Genomic DNA, 23,134 nt, shown 5'->3' on the forward strand with positions numbered 1-23,134 from the left:
TTCAAGACAATTTAATTTTTTTATTGTTCGCAGTGAAGCATTTTACATTCGTTGCTTGAATTTACGATGTAAATAATACATTTACGACGTGTTAACACTGTGTTCAAATCTTTGAAGGGTGATCAAACAACCATAGCAAACCCATGTACAGAAAGAACTAACTACAAAGCCATTTATTACCAGTCAAATGATGTATTTTGGTTACGGTCATTGTCAAGTAGCATCTTGAACATGTGAAGAAATTAAAATCCAAACAAAAAGATAGACATCACAATACAGAGAGGACAGGTAGTAGGTCGTTCTGTGTTTTGAATCGTGACTGTAAAATCAGATAAGCCATCACAATTATACCCTAGCCATCCAATTTATCAAATATGATACTTTGATTCTGCAGTTGCGAAAGAACATCAACTGAGTCTTAGACAACTTAAATCCGACAAATCCGTCCCTCTTATTCTCCAACCTAAACAATTTATCAACAACTATAAAATTCCACACAATCTAGAGGAAATTACTATTACTGAGTGTCCTACAATTTGTTCCCACAACAAAGTGAAAGGCATAACTGGGCCATCATGCCACTGTTCGTGGTTTAAAAAAGTAAATTTGACAGTCGGCCAAGTTCAGGCCTCTTCATCAGTAGTATGGTCTCCTTGGATTGTTCTGAAAACAGAGAAAAGACGTGTTACCAAAAACTCTTACCGATGCCAGGTCATCTGAACAGAACAGCTTGTATATTATGTAGTAATTACCAGTGGGTTAGGCCTGAAGCGGTAGGCTAGCATCATCCTCTTTCTGAAAGCGTCATACTCATCATCCTGTCCTGAGAGCTCAGCGGGCCGGTCCACGCCAAACCCTGCCCCGTCAATAGCCGTGATTCCCCTGGAGAAAACCAAACCACAGCAGCTGGTTAGCTGTGTATAAGCTGTGTAGAAGACCTTGTATCAGCCAATAGTGTGCGTGTTTATGTCCAGTTTTTACATGTCTTCGTGTGACTATGCCTGAGTCCAAGTGTGTATACTATGTGTCTGTGAATTTGACAGTCCCACACCTGTGGACAGGGGCCTTGATGCCCTGTCCGTCAGAGCCAAGACCATCGCCCTCCTTCCAGCCCATCTTCATGAGCATCTGAAAACCGAGGTTCTCCACTGTTAGCTTAAAATCCTTGTACTCCGAGTAGTCTGGGTCGCGGCCTTCCTGCAGTACACCACACAACCCAATGCAAGAACATGAGATCATGTGAATAGAGTATGTGTTCCCCAAATGGTGGTTCACCGGTAATTCCTTTTTGGCTGAGGATAGGCAACGAAGGGGTCAAGGGTTAAGTGGCAAAGAGAAAAGTTGGGGAGAAGATTTGGAACTGACCTTGAGTGCCTTGAAGGTCTCCATGAACTTCTCCAGCTCCTCTGGAGGTAGGAAGTCACCAATGAAGTGCTTCCCCTTTCCCATGTCAGTCAGCGACTCCGCCCACTCTGGAGGAAAAGACAAGTAGCCATTTACGTCAACACAAAATTACGTCAGGGGTGCGTTCAGCAGGACACACCGTTTTGAACATTCAGATTGAACGAGGCCAGGTTAATATGAAGAAGTATCTCTCAGAGTTCATTAATGAATTGTTGACAAAATGTTCTGAAAGTATTCGTTGATTAAACAAAAATTCTCGTAGTAATAAACTGATCTTTTCAAGAATCAAATCTCACATTCAAAAGTCCTTTCACTTTTTAACAAACACATTATGCGCATTTGACATTGCAGCTGACTTTAAAGTTGAGACTGACTGAGCTACAAATCTCCTTGTATCATAAATAACTACTCAATATTATTTATAGATCAGTCAGTCAGAATTTACCAATGATACATCACGGTTTTGATGATCTCGAACATGGCCATTGTCTTCATGAATCTTACCACGCGTTTTCTCCATCTCCATGTGCCGTAGGCGGTGCTCCCAGGTGCCAGCCTGCTGGTCCACTTCCTCATCACTGTCGTACTCGTGGGAGTGGTCCCTCACCGCCTTCTCCCACATCACCTGCATCTCTGCCATGGCACGCTTATGCTTCATGATCATGTCAAACATCTCCTGCATCTGGGGTGAGAACAAAGGCACACATGCATGTGCAGGCCGGACACACCTCAGTCAAGGTTTCAGAGACGGCTGAGAACGGACGCAACTGAGCCCATCTTGCCTTGTTAGAGGCTAGGTTTGAAGTATGCTGGGCACTCCCATACCAAACCATGCCCAAAATACTAAAATGATTAACACTGCCAAGTCCCCAACAATTCAAACAGTGAAAGTACAATTTGCTGCCATTGTGTATTGTGCTCTGTCTGTCGGTCAATGCAGTACCTCCTGTTGCTCTTTGAGCTGTTTCTTCTGGTCATCTGAGAGCTCTGTTACCCCAACCAGGCCCACAGGCTTTCCCTTCTTATAGCCCAGATCTCTCAGTTCATGAACTGAAACACACACCCCGCATGGATGGACACAACACAGGGCCAGGATAGACATACCTTACAAACACTGTTTTTAGTCTAAGATATACTAAAACTGTCTCTCCGTTGTAATATTTCTTAATTTTTGGGATTTGCGTGTATTGTTTTGTGTTGTTAGGTATTACTGCACTGTTGGAGATAGGAACATTAGCATTTCGTTACACCCGAGATAACATCGTCAAAATATGTGTAATTGACCAATTAAATTTGATTTCTGTGTGATATACAAGAGAGGCTGTGTATTATGGTGTGTGTGGGTGTACCAGAAAGACACGGGCTGGGCTCTGGCTCTTCCTCCTTGGGGATGATGATGGGTGGCAGCGACAGATCCACCTTGTCATCCTCTGATCCCCAGCGGCTCTTCCGCTTCCTCTTAACCATGGGGGGCCCTGCTACTTCCTCTTTTATCTCCAGACCCGGCTCGAGCTTCACCTGTCCCAGCAGGTTGGGGTACTGAGAAGGTGAGGGAGGATAGGTCAGGGGAGGAGCAGCTGGCCTCGTGAACCCCACTCCGGGCTCCTGCTTGATTGGGGGGCTCTGGTCCCTTTTGGCCTGGCGGTACTCCTCCACCTTCTCCTTGTAGAAGTGATGGGCGGGGCTTTGGAGGTCATAAAGAAAACTGAGAAGAGGAACAAGAAATAAGCCATCTTTAACGGTATTTCGGACACTTTACATGTTAGGTTTTTTATTAATGTATGCAATACTATGACAAATCAATTTCTTCTTGGGGATCAATAAAAATGCAATTGGATCAATGCATTAAAACACTCATTACAATATCCGAGACTGTCACTAACCTGAAGGCGGGGTTGTCTTTGTTGTGCTGGGCGGCGATGGCTTCCACCTCGGGGCCTCCGTCAGCCACAAAACTGGCCAGCTTCTCAGCCACCCTCTGGGTCTCCTCGTCCACTGGGGGGGAGACTTTAAGCAGCCTATCAGTACTGGGGTTCAACTCACACTACTACCGTACTGTACTCAACTGGCCCTCACACACCAGTCTACAGCCAGTAGGGGATAAGAAGAGGGAGGAGGAGCAGGGGGACATGGTGGTGATTGGGGAAGTGGATTTGATATTAATATATAGGCCTAATTTTTTAATAAATAACCCCATGAACAGTGGGCATGGTAAATGCGGTCTGTCGTGAAGGACTTAGTAGTTTTCAGTAAATAATTGTGTCTGTCATTTGAAGCGTCGGCCCTCATCGCTTGTGTGTGCAATGGTACCTTTCAAAATAAACTAAAAACTCTCCAAGGAGGGCAATATACAGTACCAGTCAAAAGTTTGGACACACTTACTCATTCAAGCGTTTTTCTTTATTTTTTAAATTATTTTCTAAATTGTAGAATAATAGTGAAAACATGAATAAACACGTATGGAATCATGTAGTAACCCAAAAAAAAAAGTGTTGAATCAAAATATATTTTAGATTCTTCAAAGTAGCCACCCTTTGCCTTGATGACAGCTTTGCACACTCTTGGCATTCTCTCAACCAGCATCACGAGGAATGCTTTTCCAACTGTCTTTAAGGAGGTCCCACATATGCTGAGCACTTGTTGGCTGCTTTTCCTTCACTCTGTGGTCCAACTCATCCCAAACCATCTCATTTGGGTTGAGGTCAGGTGTTTGTGGAGGCCAGGTCATCTGATGCAGCACTGGAGGTGTGTTTGGGGTCATTGTCCTGTTTAAAAAGAAATGACAGTGGGACTAAGCGCAAACTAGAAGGGATGTCGTATCGTTGCAGAATGCTGGAACCAAAAATTTAAAAAAATGACTCAATAGGCCATAGGACAAATTTCCACAGGTTTCATTTGCTCGTGTTTCTTGGCCCAAGCAACTCTCTTCTTCTTATTGGTGTCCTTTAGTAGTGGTTTCTTTGCAGCATTTCAACCATGAAGGTCTGATTAACACAGTCAAGTAACACAGTGTTACTTGAACTCTGTGAAGCATTTATTTGGGCTGCAATTTCTGAGGCTGGTAACTCTAATAAATGTATTCTCTGCAGCAGAGGTAACTCTGGGTCTTCCTGTGGCGGTCCTCATGAGAGCCAGTTTCATCATAGCGCTTGATGGTTTTTGTGACTGCACTTGAAGAAACGTTCAAAGTTCTTTGACTGATCATCATGTCGTTTCTTTGCTTATTTGAGTTGTTCTTGCCATATGGACGTGGTCATTTACCAAATAGGGCTATCTTCCGAATACCACCCCTACCTCGTCACAACACAACTGATTGACTCAAATGCATTAGGAAGCACAAGGAAATAAATTCCACAAATTAACAAGGCAAAGCTTTTAATTGAAATGCATTCTAGGTGACTACCTCATGAAGCTGGTTGAGAGAATGCCAAGAGTGTGCAAAGCTGTCATCAAGGCAAAGGGTGGCTACTTTAAATGATCTCAATTATAACATTTTGATTTAATTCAAACTTTTTGGGTTACTACATGATTCCATGTAGAATATAGTAAAAATAAAAAAATACCCTGGAATGAGTACGTTTGTCCAAACGTTTGACTGGTACTGTATGTATGCATACATACATACATAACACACACACAAAAACAGTGCATTCGGAAAGTATTCAGACACCTTGACCTTTTCCACATTTTGTTACATTAGACTTATTCTAAAATGGATTAAATAAAACATTTCTCATCAATCTACACACAATACCCCATCATGACAAAGCGAAAACGGGGTTTTAGAAATGTTTGCAAATAAAAAAGATACCTTATTTACATAAGTATTCAGACCCTTTGTTTTAGACTTAAAATGGAGCTCAGGTGCATCCTGTTTCCATTGATCACCCTTGATGTTTCTACAACTTGATTGGAGTCCACCTGTGGTAAATTCTATTGATTTGACATGATTTGGAAAGGCACACACATCTACATAACATACAGTTGACAGTGCATGTCAGAGCAAAAACCAAGCCATGAGGTCGAAGGAATTTTCAGTAGAGCTCCGAGACAGGATTGTGTTGAGGCACAGATCTGGAGAAGGCTACCACAACACTTCTGCAGCATTGAAGGTCCCCCAAAACACAGTGGCCTCCATCATTCTTAAAAGGAAAAAGTTTGGAACTACCAAGACTCTTCCTAGAGCTGACCGCGTGGCCAAACTGAGCAATCAGGGGAGAATGGCCTTGGTCAGGGAGGTGACCAAGAACCCGATGGTCACTGACAGAGCTCCAGAGTTCCTCTGTGGAGATGGGAGAACCTTCCAGAAGGACAACCATCTCTGCAGCAATCCACCAATCAGGCCTTTATGGTAGAGTGGCCAGACGGAAGCCACTCCTCAGTAAAAGGCACATGACAGCCCACTTGGAGTTTGCCAAAAGGCACCTAAGGGACTCAGACCATGAGAAACAAGATTCTCTGGTTTGATGAAACCATTCCTACAGTGAAGCATGGTGGTAGCAGCATCATGCCGTGGGGATGTTTTCAGCAGCAGGGACTGGGAAACTAGTCAGGATCGAGGGAAAGATGAACAGAGCAAAGTATAGAGAGATCCTTGATGAAAACCTGCTCCAGAGCACTCAGGACCTCAGACTGGGGCGAAGGTTCACCTTCCAGCAGGACAACGACCCTAAGCACACAGCCAAGACAATGCAGGAGTGACTTCGGGACAGGTCTTTGAACATCCTTGAGTGGCCCAGCCAGAGCCCGGACTTGTGCAGTGACGCTCCCCATCCAACCTGACAGAGCTTGAGAGGATCTGCAGAGAATAATGCAAGAAACTCCAAATACAGGTGTGCCAAGCTTGTAGTGTCATAACCACGTATACTTGAGGCTGAAAATTCGCTGCAAAAGGTGCTTCAACAAAGTACTGAGTAAAGGGTCTGAATGCTTATGTGATATGTTTTACATTTTTAGTACATTTGCAAGAAATTCAAAAAACCTGTTTTTGCTTTGGGGCTATTGTGTGTATATTGATGAGGGGAAAAACTATTTAATCAATTTTAGAATAAGGCTGCAATGTAACAAAATGTGGAAAAAGTCAAGGGGTCTGAATACTTTCTGAAATCACTGTGTGTGTGTGGTGTGTGTGTGTCTAATATATATATATATACAGTGGTCGACCGATTAATCGGAATGGCCGATTTAATTAGGGGCGATTTCAAGTTTTCATAATCGGAAATCTGTATTTTTTTTATACCTTTATTTAACTTTAGCAAGTCAGTTAAGAACACATTCTTATTTTCAATGACGGCCTAGGAACGGTGGGTTAACTGCCTCGTTCAGGGGCAGAAAGAAAGATTTATCTTGTCAGCTCGGGGGATCCAATCTTGCAACCTTACAGTTCAACGCAATAACGACCTGCCTCTCTCTCGTTGCACTCCACAAGGAGACTGCCTGTTACACAAATGCAGTAAGCCAAGGTAAGTTCCTAGCTAGCATTAAAATGATCTTATAAAAAAACAATCATAATCACTAGTTAACTACACATGGTTGATGATATTACTAGATATTATCTAGCGTGTCCTGTGTTGCATATAATCTGACTGAGCATACAAGTATCTAAGTATCTGACTGAGCGGTGGTAGACAGAAGCAGGTGCGTAAACATTCATTCAAACCGCACTTTCGTGCGTTTTCTCAGCAGCTTTTCGTTGTGTGTCAAGCATTGCACCGTTTATGACTTCAAACTTATCAACTCCCGAGATGAGGCTGGTGTGACCGAAGTGAAATGGCTGGCTAGTTAGCATGCGCTAATAGCGTTTCAAACTTCACTCGCTCTGAGCCTTGGGGTGGTTGTTTCCCTTGCTCTGCATGGGTAACACTGCTTCGATGTGGTGGCTGTTGTCGTTGTGAGCCCAGGGAGGAGCGAAGAGAGGGACGGAAGCTATACTGTTACACTGGCAATACTTGAGTGCCTATAAGAACATCCAATAGTCAAAGGTTAATGAAATACAAATGGTATAGAGGGAAATAGTCCTATAATAACTACAACCTAAAACTTCTTACCTGGGAATATTGAAGACTCATGTTAAAAGGAACCACCAGCTTTCATATGTTCTCATGTTCTGAGCAAGGAACTGAAACGTTAGCTTTCTTACATAGCACATTTTGCACTTTTACGTTCTTCTCCAACACTTTGTTTTTGCAATATTTAAACATGTTTCATTATCTACTCGAGTATTGGTGTAATTATTATTACAAATACATGTTTTTTAGATTTTTTTTTATTATCCGCCGATTAATCGGTATCGGCTTTTTTTTGGGCTTCCAATAATCGGTATCGGCGTTAAAAAAAATCATAATCGGTCGACCTCATATTCACACATATATATATATACACACACACACACACACACACACAGTCAGAAGTTTAAATGCATTTGGCTAAGATGTATGTAAACTCAGTTTATCCGAATTCCTGGCATTTAATCCTCATAAAAATTCCCTGTCTTTGGTCAGTTAGGATCCCCACTTTATTTTAAGAATGTGAAATGTCAGAATAATAGTAGAGTAATAATACTCAATTAGCCTATCAGAAGATTCTAAAGCCATGACATCATTTTCTGGAATTTTCCAAGCTGTTTAAAGGCACAGTCAATTTCGTGTATGTAAACTTCTGACCCACTGGAATTACAAGTGGAATAATCTGTCTGTAAGCAATTGTTGGGAAAATTACTTGTGTCATGCACAAAGTGGATGTCCTAACCGACTAGCCAAAGCTATCGTTTGTAACAAAGAAACTTGTGGAGTGGTTGAAAAATGAGTTTTAATGACTCCAACATGTAAACCTCCGACTTCAACTGTATGTATATATCATTCACATGTATAAAGATAGATTGAATGGTGTTATTTTCATCTGCAGTCTTTGGAGCTAAGACCAAGCATATATGTGAGAGAGCGTAAGAGAGAGAGAGAGAACCGATATAGGTAATCTTACCATTAGAACATGACGGCGTCTCAGGTTTTGGGTTATCCTTTCGTAGTTCAGCAACTCTCTTTCGGTAATAAAGATAGTCCCGGCTGTTCTTATCATACAAGAATCTGTAAAGTGGAAAAGGAACAGATCTTTATATCAGGACAAAAAGAGGCCACATTACATACAACACATAATATAAATTCGACATATTGTTAGTTCAGCCATACAGACTTACGAGAAAACAGGGTTGTCCTTGTAGTTTTCCTTGGCCTTCCTCTCTAGCTCAGGCCCTCCCTCAGCCACAAAGGCTGCCATCTTGTCCAGGATAAGTCGTGTGTCTGGGTCCTCTGGGGGAGAAACTTTAAGAGGGCTATGAGTACCTTACCTTTACTGTAAAAGGCTATGCAGACCCAGGAAAAGCACTATTCTCAGGCAAGCAGCTACTCTGTCACTAGAATACACAGTCAATGACATGGGTGAAATGACAACAACAAGTAGCCTAGTACAGAATCCGACCAGCACCCAGGCTACTGGCAGTCCTTAGATGTCTAAAACCTGATCATTGATTACCTTTGATCTCTAGGAAGCTTAAATCATCAACATCCTCCTCCTCCTCATCATCATCTGGGGAGCTGAATATGCTAGGCCTTTGGGGGCGAAGCAGGGTCTTCTTTGACTGGGAGTAGTTCTTAAACTGGTTCAGCATGCTGCTGATGCCTAGACCGGGACGCTTGCCAATGAGAATGCTCTTCTTCTGGGGCTGAGACACTCCTGACGACGGACTGGGGATGGATGAAGATGGGGCTTTGGTGTCATTGCTGAAGCCTGGAGAGGGTACATAATTGGGTTAAGACTCACTGCAGTGCTTCCTTAATTGTTTAATGAATCCAGAAGAAACAAGTAATTCATAAATTATTACTGTGTTATTGTTTTACTTCATAATTTCTGTACCATCAAAATAAAGCCCTAACACATTTTCTATTGAAACCCATTAAGACAAAAGAGCTACCCATCTCACCAGAGTCAGGGCAGGGTTTGTCCTTCTGCAGCTTCATAAACTGCTGTAAGAAACTTCCGTCATTCACATACTTGTTATTGTTCGAAGACGGACCCTGTAAACTGGGTAAACTGTGGGGATAAGAAATCAAAATGAATGGCTGTAGTCAACCAGTCAAGTGGACCAATCAAGTTCTTCCAGCTGGGATTAAGTATAGAGGTAGACCTATTTGTAATGTTTCAGAAACCCAGGTCTGCTGTACCTTGGTGGCAGTGGCCTGTTGGGAGTCTGAAGGCTCTTGGTCTTGGCTTGCTCTGCCATCTTAGCCTCAATCTCGCGCTTCTTCTGGGCGATCAGCTCCTCCTGACGGAGAATGTTCACACTCATCCTGTTCTTCTGAGGTGGCCGGAACTTGTTGTTCCAGCCTCCTCTCCCTGCAGTGGGAATAAAAGAGACAGTCAGCAGATGAGTTTGGAACACTTGTTGTCTGTGTGTACTGTTACCAATAATGTTAGTCACAAGAGGGGATCGCTTTGTAATTGCTCTTTGAGAGTATTTTAGTAAAGTCACAAACGTGTGTGTTGCCACAGTCAAGAGAAGCAGGCCTGGGTTGGTAAAAACGGGTTAGCTAGTTTTAACTAGCTCGGGTGGCATCAACTCAGGTATTATTCTAGTAAGAAGTAGCTACCAAACTACAACCAATTCTTTCACGAATCTCACATATGCAGTTGATGCTGATTGTGGCAACAAATATGTTTGATGAGTTTTGATGCAATCATCAACAAATCCTGATGATGGGCGGTGGTAGCTAGCTACAAGAACCGGATTTGATGGGGCAATATTGGAATACATGTTACTAGCTATAGACAGGTCTGTCATTTCAAATATTGCATATTATTGCGAAGTTTTACCTGTATCTCCGGACTCCATAGCTGCAGCTAGCTAGATCTGTATTCGCTGTTATGAGCTAGCTGTTGCTAAACTCGTTTCCGCTTCCGGTCCGTCTTGCAAATCGAACCCGAAGGCAGCGAGTTATGTCCGTTGTCGCTACACGTTCCGTCTCGGTTGTCTGGTAAAGAATCAGAAGATGGCTGAAGCTCCCCTAGGGCCCTGTCGTTTTTTTTGTCACCAATGTTCAGCAGAGATCAACCCTCGTCTCCCGGTAAGCATTCCATAGAGGTTTTTGTCGTTTAGAAAAGAAAACCATGGCCAGCTAAGTGGGGTTTACGTTATTTCATTCACGATTGCCTCTGACTGAAGCGTGACAGCTAGCTGACGCTAAACGTTGGGTTGTAGCTAGAACGTTCACGTTGACAGGTGTGTTTTTGTCATTTGACAGCTGACTTAATTTATAATTTAGCCAGCTACCAAAATAGCGTGTAGTTTGTCTGTTAGGATGTTCCGAGACCATGCCTCCGTGACTTGTTGGATTAGTTGAGGCGCTAGCTAAATTAGCTAAATGAAAAAGCTAACCAGTAAATGCTCTTCCAATGACAGCGTGTCTGTCTGTCTATCTGTTCATGATTCTGACAGCTTGCCAGATAAACAGGGACATTGGTCCCTAGCCCCTCCAAAGGTAGCTTCTTTTGGTATCCAAGAGAGATCAAATATCTCCCATTAGCAATGGATCATTGAATAGATCATCAGCTATTGTTAAAATTATCAAAGTGTGAGGTCAATAGCCAACTTTTAATTTTTTTAAATTTAATTCAAGCCACATCTGGTTGAAGTTAGCTTACGATCTTAATTCCCCGGTACTTACATAGCCTCCATAGGCATGTTTTTGTTTTGTTTTGCTTTAGATCAAATAAAAACATGAAAGTGTATGAGACTGACTGATGCAAATTTATGATTATGTTATAAATACGATTTATCTCTGCCTTGCTGCAGGACTACACCTGTCCACAGTGTGAATCTGGCTTCATTGAAGAGCTATCAGAGGAAAGAAGGTACTGTATTATCTGCTTGTCTATCAGAGTTCGAAACACTTTCAGCAGCAATTCTCCATTAACAGTACTGTCTGTGTCCCACATTGGTTCATAGTTGAAGATAAGATGAGAACACTTCTGATATTTCTTTCCAGCACTGAAAATGAGTCCACATCCATTGCCTCCACCAGCGATCAGAACCGTCCGACTTTCGAGGTTAGTGACACAGAACTGATATGTTCCTCAACTCAACATTTGTTCCTCACGAATTTTGGACTTCAAGGTAGTGACCATATGTTTTTCCATTTGTCCTCCCCCCTCAGATTATGGACCACCAGCACATGTTTACATTTCCGCCCGGATACGGACAGTTTTCTCTGGGGATCTTTGATGAGAATTTTGACCTCCGAGCGGGGATGCCGACGGAAGACAACCGCGAGACGGAGAACCGGCGGGAACGGGAGATGGCATCACGGCAACGGTACAGTGCCCGGCAACCACGGGGACGACACATCCCACGGCGACAGGGACAGAGACACGAGGGAGTACCCACTTTAGAGGGGTATGGAACACTTTACAGCTTGCTTGCCCTTTTGAGAGGAGATGAGAAAGGAATTCTGCTTGCTTGTGTAGCGACATGGTTCAGTTTCCTTGAGGAAGGAATTCAGGAAATGACTAAGATGTTTCTCATTGTCCCTCTGCAGAATCATCCAGCAGCTAGTAAATGGAATCATAGCACCCACAGCCATGGCTCCAAACATTGGGATGGGACCATGGTATGTGTTATTATATAAATACCCTCATACTCTATGTTGTGTCTGTGAACATACTAGTTGCTTTGAGTTTCTAGTAATTTCTTGGAATATTCTTGATAGGGGCATGCTACACTCAAATCCAATGGACTATGCTTGGGGTGCCAATGGACTCGATGCTATCATTACCCAGGTATACCCAAATCCTCTACACTTCACAAGGGATTCAATTACATGCAATGACATCAAATGCTGGTGACATTTCCACAACCTAATAATACAACTTTCCCTCTCTGCCCTGTAGTTATTGAATCAGTTTGAGAACACAGGTCCTCCTCCTGCTGACAGAGAGAGGATAAAGACCCTGCCCACCATCCAGATCACAGAGGAACATGTGGGTGAGTCAACAAATCATCAAGCAACCCCAGAGTTCAAAGGTCATATTAAAGGAATACTTCACCACAAAATTGGTTCTCTTTAATTCTAGGTTCCAGTTTAGAATGTCCTGTGTGCAAAGAAGACTACAGTGTCGGGGAGACTGTCAGGCAACTTCCGTGCAATCACCTGTTTCACAATGACTGTATAGTACCATGGCTGGAACAAGTATGTGGGCTGCGTTTACACCACATTTTCATTCATTTAAATGAAGTGGTGTGAATGTATGTGTTCTCATTGAAGCAGATGTCAGCTGAACCTCTTTTGTCTGTGTCCTACTCTTCCTCCCTCAGCACGACACATGTCCAGTGTGCAGAAAGAGTCTCAGTGGACAGAACACAGCTACAGACCCCCCGGGACTATCAGGAATGAACTTCTCCCCTTCCTCCTCCTCTTCATCCTCCTCCAACTCCCCCAGTAACGAGAACGCTGCCAACAACTCCTAGACCTCCATCACCATCAAACCTCAATAACACCTCCTGCAACAACCAACACCTCATCCCCACCCCAGGCAGACTTACACCCCCACTCTACCACTGGCTCAGGAGGGCCACCTCTCTCAGCGCTCTGCTAGGCCCTCTGGGAGAAGCTGCTGGGGAGACTCTACTCTGGAGGCGAAACAATAAACCGGTTCAGGGAACACAACTGAAAACCGGAAAATAAAGAAATTATTTGAGGAACAGAACCCGAATCGAAAATGAAACTGATCTATACAGTTCCGGAACAGAACCGTTATTTTAAAAGGATGGGAACCGGTTAATAACGTTCTTTCACGTTCCAGGCATTTTTTTCCAGTCCCACAAAAATTGCAACAAAGCGCCAATACAAAGCCCTCACGTCTGCCTGCCAGCTGGAAATCTTTGCTAGTGCGTATGTGTGTAGGCTACCTGCCCCTCCCCTCTGAAGCATAGGTTACTGTATCCTACTGACGACGTAACAATATTTCACTGCTAGTGAAGGATACTATAGTTATCATGTTTCACGTTGGTTTTATTAACTACAAAAAGGAAAGATGTGTTTTTAATTATAATGCTGCTCTGTACACACAAGCTTGTTAGCTAGCGAGCTAACGTTTGCTCTGGTCTAATGTTAAACCAACTCGGAGGTTCAAAGACATTAAAGGTTCCTCCATAGAAGCCGCTCCTCCGTAGGTATAATTCTGTGGGCCTAATTCAGATAATCCATGTCATAACAAGTTGCCCAGCATTTCAAGGCAAGCTTCCTCCATCCTCGCTCTCGCTTCACCCTCAAAATGTCAGTTGTATCTCACACCCTACACTGTGACTGGCAGTGTGTATGTTTGTCTTTAATTATGATTAAACCATGCTGTTATGACGAAATACAATTTGCTCTTAACGACCTTCCTGTACAAATTAAATCGGTAACCCACTCCACAGCAAGCTGCTGTGATTAGTAATTTGATTAGTAATTTGATTGATCACTGATTAGTAATTTAATGTTGAGCAAATTATAAATATATATTTAAGATGCTTAAAAAGGAACAGAAAGGAACGATATAAACCAGTACTGTTTTGGTGTTTGAACCGTTTCAGAACTCTTCAGAATAAAAAAAATAATGGTTCTGTTCAGAACGAAACAATTGAAAAATAATGTCGGTTCCAAACCCTGCAATAAACACAAAACATTTATTTTACCCCCCTTTTTATTGTGAACTTTGAACACAAATCATTCCTCCCCATGAGTGTGTGAACTGGAGTGGACGCTGGCACTGTTCCTGTTATGATGCTTCTGTTAAGGGAAGGAGTGAAGACTAAAATGAAACTGGAGGAAGAGGATGATGAGCACAGGCTGAGGTATAATAGTATCCACAGAAGAACTGAGAGTGCGCTTGAACCGGAATGGACTTCGATTTGACTTCCTGCCACAAGATGGGGAAACATTTTATATTGAAAAGTTTCTTGTTTTTTTTAACACTTGAGGAGAGAGAGATGTGTACATAGAGGTATTCATATTAAGAACATAAACAAGCAGGTCAACCACTGTACAGCATCTGATTTTAGGGTTATTTATTTGTACTTTTTGTTTTGCGCAACATTTTGTTTGGTTTCAAGAATGTGACTTTTGGGAAATTACTACTGAGAGAAAATAGTATTGCATCTCTGAACAGTCATTTTAAGGCGCATATTGTGATTCTCACATTAGTCTCAATTCATCTGCATTTTTCAAAAGTTTTGGTATTCTCTAATTTCTTGTAGGCTATCAATTGACAAGATTATCTTCTCACTATAGTTCTCACTACTGTATGTTTCCTCCTTGAATATCCCATACAATGAATTTCAGTTCAATGCATTTTAACCTGTTCTAAGTTGTTGGGGTAAAGGCATAATAAAAATATCAAAACTGGACTATACTGCAGTTTTGATCATAGCACTACTACAGTATTAGTAGAAATGGTTTTCTTCTGGAAGAGTCTAGAATGTTTTTTGATTGGTGAAATGTGAGCTGTCTGGAATCGAGTGCCTTGTTCCAATACTTTAGAAAAGCACCCTCCCTTCTTCCATGCATTCTCACTGATTATTCCCGATAGGTGAAACAGTAGCACAAATAAGGTAATTTCACCTCAGTAGTTAGTCACTTCAAGGAAGGTTTGAAGCAACCCATCAGGGGCCTGAACTATATTACATATCAATGGCCTTAAGCCAGGCAATGCATGCATGCATCAACCAATGGTTGCGTGCCATGTCATCGACTGTGTCATTGACTGTGTCATCGACTGACAGATTGCTATAACATATGATGTGGTAAACTGATAGGTAAAATACCTATCCAGGCGTTGTAAGGTCTGGCAAAGTCTAAGCAGTGGAACGTGACCATTATGTGAGTCCATTATACAATATTTGCTAAGTGTTGCCATGCTGCAGAACACTGTTACAGCATGCTGATTAGTAACCCAATCAACATGACTTAATTATGAGCTCAACCATGGAGCCAATCATAGCTCTGCTCCCTCAGGAGCCTTGTCCTGAAGGAGGAAATGGAGGAAGAGTGATGGCCTAGGCCGCAGCCTCTGGAAACATGTGGCCATTTAACACTTCTCACCCTGCCCAATGCACCCTCCTTTTCACTATGCGTATTTTATCGCCTTTTCAAAGATGGTACCTGACGTTGTACTGTTGACTCTTTATGTGCATAGTACAGTGTATTTTGTGTGTTCTTGTGGCCCATCATAAATATTCCCCCAACCGCTACCCCTAGGCTTGCACCTATTGTCCCTGAAGGGATCATGGGAACATTTCAATGTTATTTCAGACCAAGCAATGTGTCGATAAAGATTAAAGTATGTTCTAGTGTGTGAAGATCCCCCCCCACCCAAGTCATGTCCTTATCAGTCCTGCTGGTGAGACTCATCTGTGTAAACTGTAGCTCCTCTCTACTGCTGCAGCCCTATCAGGCTAAACTCATTATGACCCATTTAGAGCAGCCTTATCTTTCTCTCTGTGTGTTGGAGGTGGGAAATGAGAGAAAGAAGAAAGGGGTGGGGAAAAGAACAAAAATAGAGAGAAAGAGACCACCCTGACCTGGTGTTATCCACACCTTCATCTGATTGGCTTCCTGAGAAGAACAGGAGGTGGAGGAGGATAGAGGAGTGTAAAGCATTATTCTTGTGTTCCTCTCACTAAACCCTTTCCTGCACATGACTGACATGTTTGTTACTCTGAATATGTTATGACCAGTCTTCATTTACATTTGACGCTTTAGTCATTTAGCAGACTTACAATTCGTGCATTCATCTTAAGATAGGTAGGTGAAACAACACATCACAATCGTATCATGTACACTTTCCCTCAACAAAGAATGTATGATCAGGGACTCCACTGTCCTGGCTAGAGGGAAGCATGTTCCACCATTGGGGTGCCAGGACCGAGAAGAGCTTTGACTGGGCTGAGCGGGAGCTGCCCTCCAGTAGGGGTGGAAGGGCCTAGAGACCAGAGGTGGCAGAACAGAGTGTTTGGGTTAGGATGTAGGGTTTGAGTATAGCATGAGGATAAGGAGGTGCAGTTCCCCTTTCTGCTCTGTAGGTAAGCACTAGGGTCTTGAAGATGATGTGAGCTTCGACAGGAAGCTAGTGGAGTGTGCGGAGGAGCGGGTGACATGGGAGAACTTAGGAAGGTTGAAATCCAGGCGGACTGCAGCATTCTGGATAACTCGCAGGGGTTTGATGGCATAAGTAGGGAGCCCAGCCAACAGAGAACTGCAGTAGTGTATACGGGAGCTGACAAGTGCATGGATTAGAGCCTGCGCCGCTTCCTGTGTGAGGAAAGGATAATCTACAGATGTTGTAGAGCATAAACCTGCAGGAGCGAGTCACTGCTTTGATGTTTGCAGAGAATGACAGGGTGTTGTCCAGGGTCACACCAAGTTTCTTTGCACTCTGGGAAGGAGCCACCGTGTAGTTGTCATCTGTGGTGGAGAGGTCTTGGAGCGGGCAAGCCTTTCCCGGGAGGAAGAGCATCTCCGTTTTGTTTGAGGTTGAGCTTGATGTGGTGGGCTGACATCCAAGCTGAGATGTCTGCCAGGCACGCAGAGATGTGTGTCACCACCTGGGTGTCAGAGGGGGGTAAGGAGAAAAGTTATGTCATTGTGAAATAAAAGGTAGCTGGGGTTTTAGCTTGATGTTGACCTTAACCACAGACCTGAGACCAGATTACCCTAACCCCAGTTTGAACCTAAACCATAGAAGGTTGAAAGAATAGCTGACCTTGTGTCAGTGGTTATAGCTGCAACTTCAAATTCTCACACAACAATGATGAATGTTGACACTGCCTGTGTACACTGCTTCCAGGTCAGTCCCACCAGACCACCCCACAGCAGAATCTGCTCAACCAGCCTTCCATTCTGTCTCTCTCTGGGATTCCTCAGATCTCGTTGGATCTCTTCCAAGATCAATTATTATTTTTGGAACTCTGCCTTTTATGCAAATGAATCCAGAGCGTCATACTAAACCAGGAAGTGGAATTGAGGCAGGCAGCCTCTGCAGGGCGAGAGACACTGTCTTGCAGCTCAGACGACCCGGCATCTCACAGACAGCGTCACTGTGAAAAGGTAAGAGACCTGCGGCAAGGAGACTTGGAACACGATATTGACTAATTGACCTAATTGACCGCAGGGAAACTTAGTTTAGTATCGCTGCATGGATGTTTGAGACAAGTTCAGTGATTGCAGACAACCTCTGAATGTCATTGACACAGAGTGTGTGTGATCAGCGGCAGTGATTATGAAGGCTGTGTGTGTGTGTGTGTGTGTGTGTGTGTGTGTGTGTGTGTGTGTGTGTGTGTGTGTGTGTGTGTGTGTGTGTGTGTGTGTGTGTGTGTGTGTGTGTGTGTGTGTGTGTGTGTGCGTCCTCTCATGCAGGTCCCATTGATACTGTAACAGAAGAGCAAGGTCTCAATGTAGAAGGTAAAATATCAGGTTATATATGAAGTTATGTTCCAGAACATGATATATAATTTTTGGGGGGGAAATGTTGGTAAATTGACATTAATTAAAAACACATCTTGTGAAAGAGAGAGAGCAATTATTTTTCCATCTTACCATGACATAGGCTAGTGGAAAGACAGACATTATTTTGTTTGAAATATATTGCAAGGTTATTTTATTATAGAGAGACAAATAATCACGTTTTTGGGACAAAACATCATATATCCACCCCAAACAACAGAACAATAGTATCCTGATTGGGTTTTAAACGTTACTTGTAATAAAGTAGCTATACTTAAATAAATATTAAAATAATCAACTATATTTTGCAAATATCAGCTGATTTATTGTATCCAGAGGGAGCAGTTCATACAATGTGTGTTTTCCTTAAGGACTTTTAAGCAACTTTTTTTTTAAATATAATGTGGATTTTACAGTTTTTTTGATGGATAAGTCAAGGGAAGTTTTTTGAGTTTGATTATATAGCCTACACTTTAGGGGAGGATTTTAGGAATAATAAGAACATTGAAAGTATGTCACAATTAATTTACTGGTCAAGGATGGATTGATTCTTGAGTGACACAGCTCATTGTTTGCAGCCAGTATAGCCCATTATTGTTTCCCGTCGCTAGATCTTGTCTCTCCTGTTCATTCTCTTTTTTAGAAGAGTTCCTCTTTAGACCAACAGGAACAGATATCACAGGCTCTAAACTGTTGAAGGGATCCATAACCAAAAGGTCCACGACACGCAAGAGCTAAAAGCTAACGTAACTCTAGGTAGCCACCGCGCGAGCACTTGAGAGTGACAGCTGTCTTTCACGGTATCTGGCTGACTACGTCAGGGGTGAATAATGAATAATATAAAAATGAATAATATAAGGTTCTGATTACATTCCCAAGTGTGGAAACAATATTTAGTCATACCTAACTTACGAATGAACAGACAAATATAATGAACATCATTCGCTAAATGACCCACTTTTGCGCCCGCTGCAAAAACCATACGGAACGTCCCGTCCATCTGGAGAGTGGATATAGCCATGGTCATATATTTATGGTTCGTGCTATCCGGGATCCTTAACCCTACCCTACCCTACCCTAACCTTACCTTAACCACAACCTTTTTCCTAACCTTAACCTTAGCTCTTACCTTAACCATTTTGCATTTAAACTTCAATGGGGTAGGGACATCCCAAAGACCATATATTTAGGGAGCGTGGCCAACTTTTAGAATGGTTTATATTGTTCTATTCTAGATATTCAGTTACACAGCATTTGTTTTAAAAATATATGGCTATTCCCCATGTAGTGTTAATGGAGTGCTAACATGGCTACAAACTGAACGTTGTAGTGTCCTGTAAATGCATCATAATGCAGAAACCTCAATCTCTCATCCATAGAAATAAAATGACTAGAACAAGCTTGGAATTTCTAACCCTGGCAATTTGACTGGTAAACTCACAATGTCTGCCTGGTATTGTGATGCAATAAGTTTTATGGTAATGTAAACTCAATGTCCCAACCATAGAAATAGAATCTAATATCCTATAGCCCCTTCCATCAGCCTCCTCTGGTCATTCAAATATATGTAAACTGATGGCTCATGCAAAGGAATGTATTTTTTGTAATTGCAGTTGCAAGTTTGTGGGAAGAGCTATAGGAGGATGAGCTCCTTGTAATGGCTGGAATGGAATTAATGGCATGTAAATGTGTTTGATACCATTCCATTTAGGCCTCTGGTCAGGTTTTTTTCTATATATTTTTTATTTTGTATCTTTATTTAACTAGGCAAGTGAGTTAAGAACAACTTCTTATTTACAATGACTGCCTAAACCTGCCAATGGGACTATGGGACTCCCAATCACGGCCAGTTGTGATACAGCCTGGATGAGTTGAGTTGAATCAAAAATCACAGCACATATTGATGGGTACACTTCTGTCCCTGATTTTAGTTACTGCTTTGCTCCTATGGGTAGTACACTTGCAATGGCCTCCAGTCCACCCATTATGCCATCATTGACTTGAATGGGGATGCCTGTTCTATTGCTTCTATTTATATGGTCCCAACACTTTAAATACATGGCTCTGGATATAGCAGACTTGGCAATAAAGAAATACTGGCCACTTTTTCCCTAACCATTGATCTCCCTCAAAGGCATCCTTGTCTACTATCAGATCAGGAGTTGGGGTCCTTTTTCAGACCTGTTCCTTAGTATCCTACTGTTGGTCTGGTTTGATCACTGTATGATTGATTAAAATGCAATACGTGCTCAGCTCACTCGGTTGTAAATGCTTGGATACAATTTGAGATGGATTGAACATTGTTTCTGTATAGTCCTAAAATAATAATGTGGTTACAATAAGTTATATGGTTCTGTTGATGGTGGTAACATCAGGCTATAACTGGAGATAGAATGTAACCCTACCAGAAATAATAATTTGGTGCCTGCGAACGCTATGTATCTGTTCACTGATATCCTAATCTAAGGTCTGGGTGACTGTACCCCACTTCTTGGAAAGCTTAGTAAAGTAAAATGAAAGCTGTATCTTTGAAGATAATCTTTAATGAAAACCCAAATATTTTGATTCAAGGACATGCTTATAAAGGATACATTTCGATAGTTGCGGCCTCCTCCCCTTCTCCCCGCCCATCTCTTGATTTCCATTCCCTGAAAGTTATGGATGCCAATTGGAAAGTTACTGTTACTGTGGGAGTTCACCGTCTCATCAGTGCAGATGAGTTGAGGTAAAGGAAAAATACTAGTATCACTTTGAGTTCTCTTTCAATGTATTCCACCTGTATGGACACTAGAAGGGGCTACACGCCTGTTTGACATATTGTCATTGAAAACACCCTTAAAAAATATATCATTGGTTCATTATGACGTTTTAATATAGCTTTTGAATGCTGTGAGTCATTGACCCTAAAGGACTCCACATTATGATTTTAGCTGAAAGCTTGTTGAATATTTGGGAAGTTTGATTGATTAGAATTTCATTGCAGGTTAATTAAATAAGGCCTAAGGTTTACAGTATCTTTTGTTGAATGTGACTTAATCACAGAGCAACTGCTATCAAATTTGTATTATATGTGATAAAAGAGAAACTATCTTGAAGCGATGCTTACATGATCTCTGAAAGTGAGCAGAGCCACAGATACCTGCTCTTGTAAAGTGTGCAAAGAAGTCACGTCCACCCTCCCTCTCTCTCCTTTCTCTCTCTCCCCTCTCCTTTGTTCCTGATTGGTTTTCTCTAAAGATAAATGGAGGCACAATTTGACATGCCCATGGACAAGAAGGCGACCATGAAAAAGAAGGCTGCGGGCGGAAGCGGATGTAGCCACATCAGCGCGCCCAAAGCTGCCGCGTCCAATTGTAGGAGCAGCAACAGCGGCAATTGTGTTGACTCTGTCCCCGCTGCTGCTGCCAGTCAGAGCGCCCCAAGTGTGAAGCAGCTCGTCCTGGCCAGCAACGTAGTCATGGACGAGGCGGAGGATGGTGAGGAGGAGTCCAAGTTTCAGCATCCGCGGCTGCGCCGAGCCGGGGGGAGCAGCAGTAGCGGTGGTGGTGGAGGCGGAGGAGGTAGCATCAGAATGAAGAACTTTACGCCAGTAGGGGGAGCCGTGGCCACGGCTACCAGAAATAACTCTACAAACAACGAGCCCAGCCTACTGCAAGCGGAGAACGCGCCTGCTGCCACTGAGCCCACTGTAGCATCCAAAGCGATTGATACCACAACGTGTCTGGGAGATAATGCCGGGCGCGGCGAGACCAACAGAGTGGCAGGGGCGGAGACGTCTGGAGCCGCCGTCACACTAGAGGTTTTAAATGCGGCAGCAGGTGATGGTTGCAACACCACCGCTCCAATTTCAAGAATGAAATGCAACAAAAACGGAGAATGCAGGAGGGACTCCGGGACCGGGAGCCTGCGCTCGATCATCTCCAACAAGACTGCCGGGGCGGGGAGGGCCGAAGACGGAGGGACCCTTAGGCGTGGTGCCTGTAACTCAGCCAGGGCCAGCATGGATGGCTCCATGACAATCTCCACCACGCAGGGCCACGGGGAAGTGGGCGCAAACCCCGGCATCACCCCGGTTTCCACCGGCGTCCCCGAGAAAAAAGACTCCAGGGTGTCCTTCTCCAACGCGCCGAGCAGGAAAGCCTCCTCATCGCTGCACGGCTCGACCCAGACCCAGACGACCCAGCAGCCCAGGAATTCTGTCACATTCCAGAAGCCCGAGGAGGGACCCCAGATCCAGACCGAGGATGCCGAGCCCGGCGGAAGCACCTTCATGCAGCGACAATTCAGTGCCATGCTGCAACCTGGAGTTAACAAATTCTCCTTACGTATGTATGGGAGTCAAAAGGCAGTGGAGAGGGAGCAAGAGCGGGTTAAATCAGCGGGCAATTGGATTATCCACCCCTACAGTGATTTCAGGTAAGGGTTAAGTGCTGCGGTTGGTATCTGTGAGTGTGCATGTTGGCATTATCATGGAGTTAAGTTATAACAAGTTATAATGAGAATCCAGGGGCCCAGAAGTAGAATGCCTATTATCAATGTGCATTGTGCAACACAGTCTATTGTCATTAGTTGTTATAAACCAGACATAATAACCCATTTTGGCCCACCTGTTCTGGCTGGTATTTTAGACTATACATTTCGATTACATTTTATTGAATGGAACCCATCTATGTAGTGATTTTCGTTAAACAATAGGACATTGACAAAGACAGGTTTTTTAGTCGTGCTTTTTAGTATATTTCAAAGACAACCTGAGCGCAAAGCTTTTTGGCAAGGTTTATGAATAGCGATGATATCGTGTCCTTTCAAGGTTGTAAACAACAGCCCTCTGTTGAATGTCTGGGATAACCAACCAAGCCTCGCATCGATCTCATTCAGAACAATATGCTAATCTTAACCCAACATTATTAAATCACGCCAATTACTAGGCTATTTACCGTGGGGCTAGATTAAAATATGGTTTGTTTCGAGCCGATGTTAGCGTCGTGGCCGGCTGTGCTCTAGATCCTTGACTGACAGGACTGCCGGGGTGTGTGATGGACTCAGTAATGGAATGTCACCTTGAGCAAAGTGTGCTAAAACCTCAAGCATGCTCACTCGAGACATATCCGCCTCTATGACTCCCCAGATCAAGCATTTGAATAATGACGGGTTGCTTTCCCTTTTATCACGGTTTTATCAACGATAAGGAGAATCGACAT

At 43.1% G+C, this 23,134-nt stretch overlaps 3 protein-coding genes across 3 annotated transcripts in view; 2 read left to right on the forward strand and 1 right to left on the reverse strand.

Annotated features, from left to right (window-relative positions):
• LOC109901014 (SURP and G-patch domain-containing protein 1) lies at positions 1–10,609 on the reverse strand. The gene is made up of 14 exons (XM_020496983.2): positions 10,270–10,609; positions 9,621–9,792; positions 9,380–9,489; positions 8,932–9,186; positions 8,597–8,720; positions 8,383–8,486; positions 3,288–3,411; positions 2,754–3,109; positions 2,348–2,454; positions 1,909–2,086; positions 1,366–1,472; positions 1,052–1,197; positions 753–882; positions 1–663 (listed from the first exon to the last, which is right to left on the reverse strand). Exons 1-14 carry the CDS (start codon positions 10,286–10,288, stop codon positions 637–639), a joined length of 1,959 nt encoding a protein of 652 aa, XP_020352572.1. The 5' UTR covers positions 10,289–10,609; the 3' UTR covers positions 1–636.
• On the forward strand, positions 10,350–14,867 carry LOC109901015 (E3 ubiquitin-protein ligase RNF126-like). Its single transcript, XM_020496984.2, has 9 exons — positions 10,350–10,520; positions 11,249–11,307; positions 11,442–11,502; positions 11,610–11,848; positions 11,991–12,062; positions 12,162–12,231; positions 12,343–12,436; positions 12,526–12,641; positions 12,767–14,867. The coding sequence occupies exons 1-9, from the start codon at positions 10,446–10,448 to the stop codon at positions 12,917–12,919; spliced, it is 939 nt and encodes a 312-aa protein (XP_020352573.1). The 5' UTR covers positions 10,350–10,445; the 3' UTR covers positions 12,920–14,867.
• Positions 14,868–21,185: 6,318 nt separating this feature from the next.
• Positions 21,186–23,134, forward strand: part of LOC109900403 (potassium/sodium hyperpolarization-activated cyclic nucleotide-gated channel 2-like) — a 60,632-nt gene continuing 58,683 nt past the window's right edge. The window contains exon 1 of the mRNA XM_020496093.2: positions 21,186–22,349. Coding sequence (XP_020351682.2) covers positions 21,193–22,349 — 1,157 coding nt within the window. The 5' untranslated portion in view covers positions 21,186–21,192. The remainder of the gene's footprint in view (positions 22,350–23,134) is intronic.

The sequence above is a fragment of the Oncorhynchus kisutch genome, linkage group LG27 (assembly GCF_002021735.2).
Source record: "Oncorhynchus kisutch isolate 150728-3 linkage group LG27, Okis_V2, whole genome shotgun sequence".
NCBI classification, from domain to species: Eukaryota; Metazoa; Chordata; class Actinopteri; order Salmoniformes; family Salmonidae; genus Oncorhynchus; species Oncorhynchus kisutch.

What these genes read in the sequence shown, in the direction of transcription:
- LOC109901015 (XM_020496984.2), top strand. Translation starts at nt 10,446, where the DNA reads ATGGCTGAAGCTCCCCTAGGGCCCTGTCGTTTTTTTTGTCACCAATGT. An exon ending in AGATCAACCCTCGTCTCCCG is followed by an intron (nt 10,521 to 11,248) that starts GTAAGCATTCCA and finishes GCCTTGCTGCAG; the next exon opens with GACTACACCTGTCCACAGTG. An exon ending in AGAACCGTCCGACTTTCGAG is followed by an intron (nt 11,503 to 11,609) that starts GTTAGTGACACA and finishes CTCCCCCCTCAG; the next exon opens with ATTATGGACCACCAGCACAT.
- LOC109901014 (XM_020496983.2), bottom strand. An exon ending in GACGCCGTCATGTTCTAATG is followed by an intron (nt 3,412 to 8,382) that starts GTAAGATTACCT and finishes GGCTGCTTAAAG; the next exon opens with TCTCCCCCCCAGTGGACGAG. An exon ending in GCTTCAGGCCTAACCCACTG is followed by an intron (nt 664 to 752) that starts GTAATTACTACA and finishes CTCTGTTTTCAG; the next exon opens with AACAATCCAAGGAGACCATA.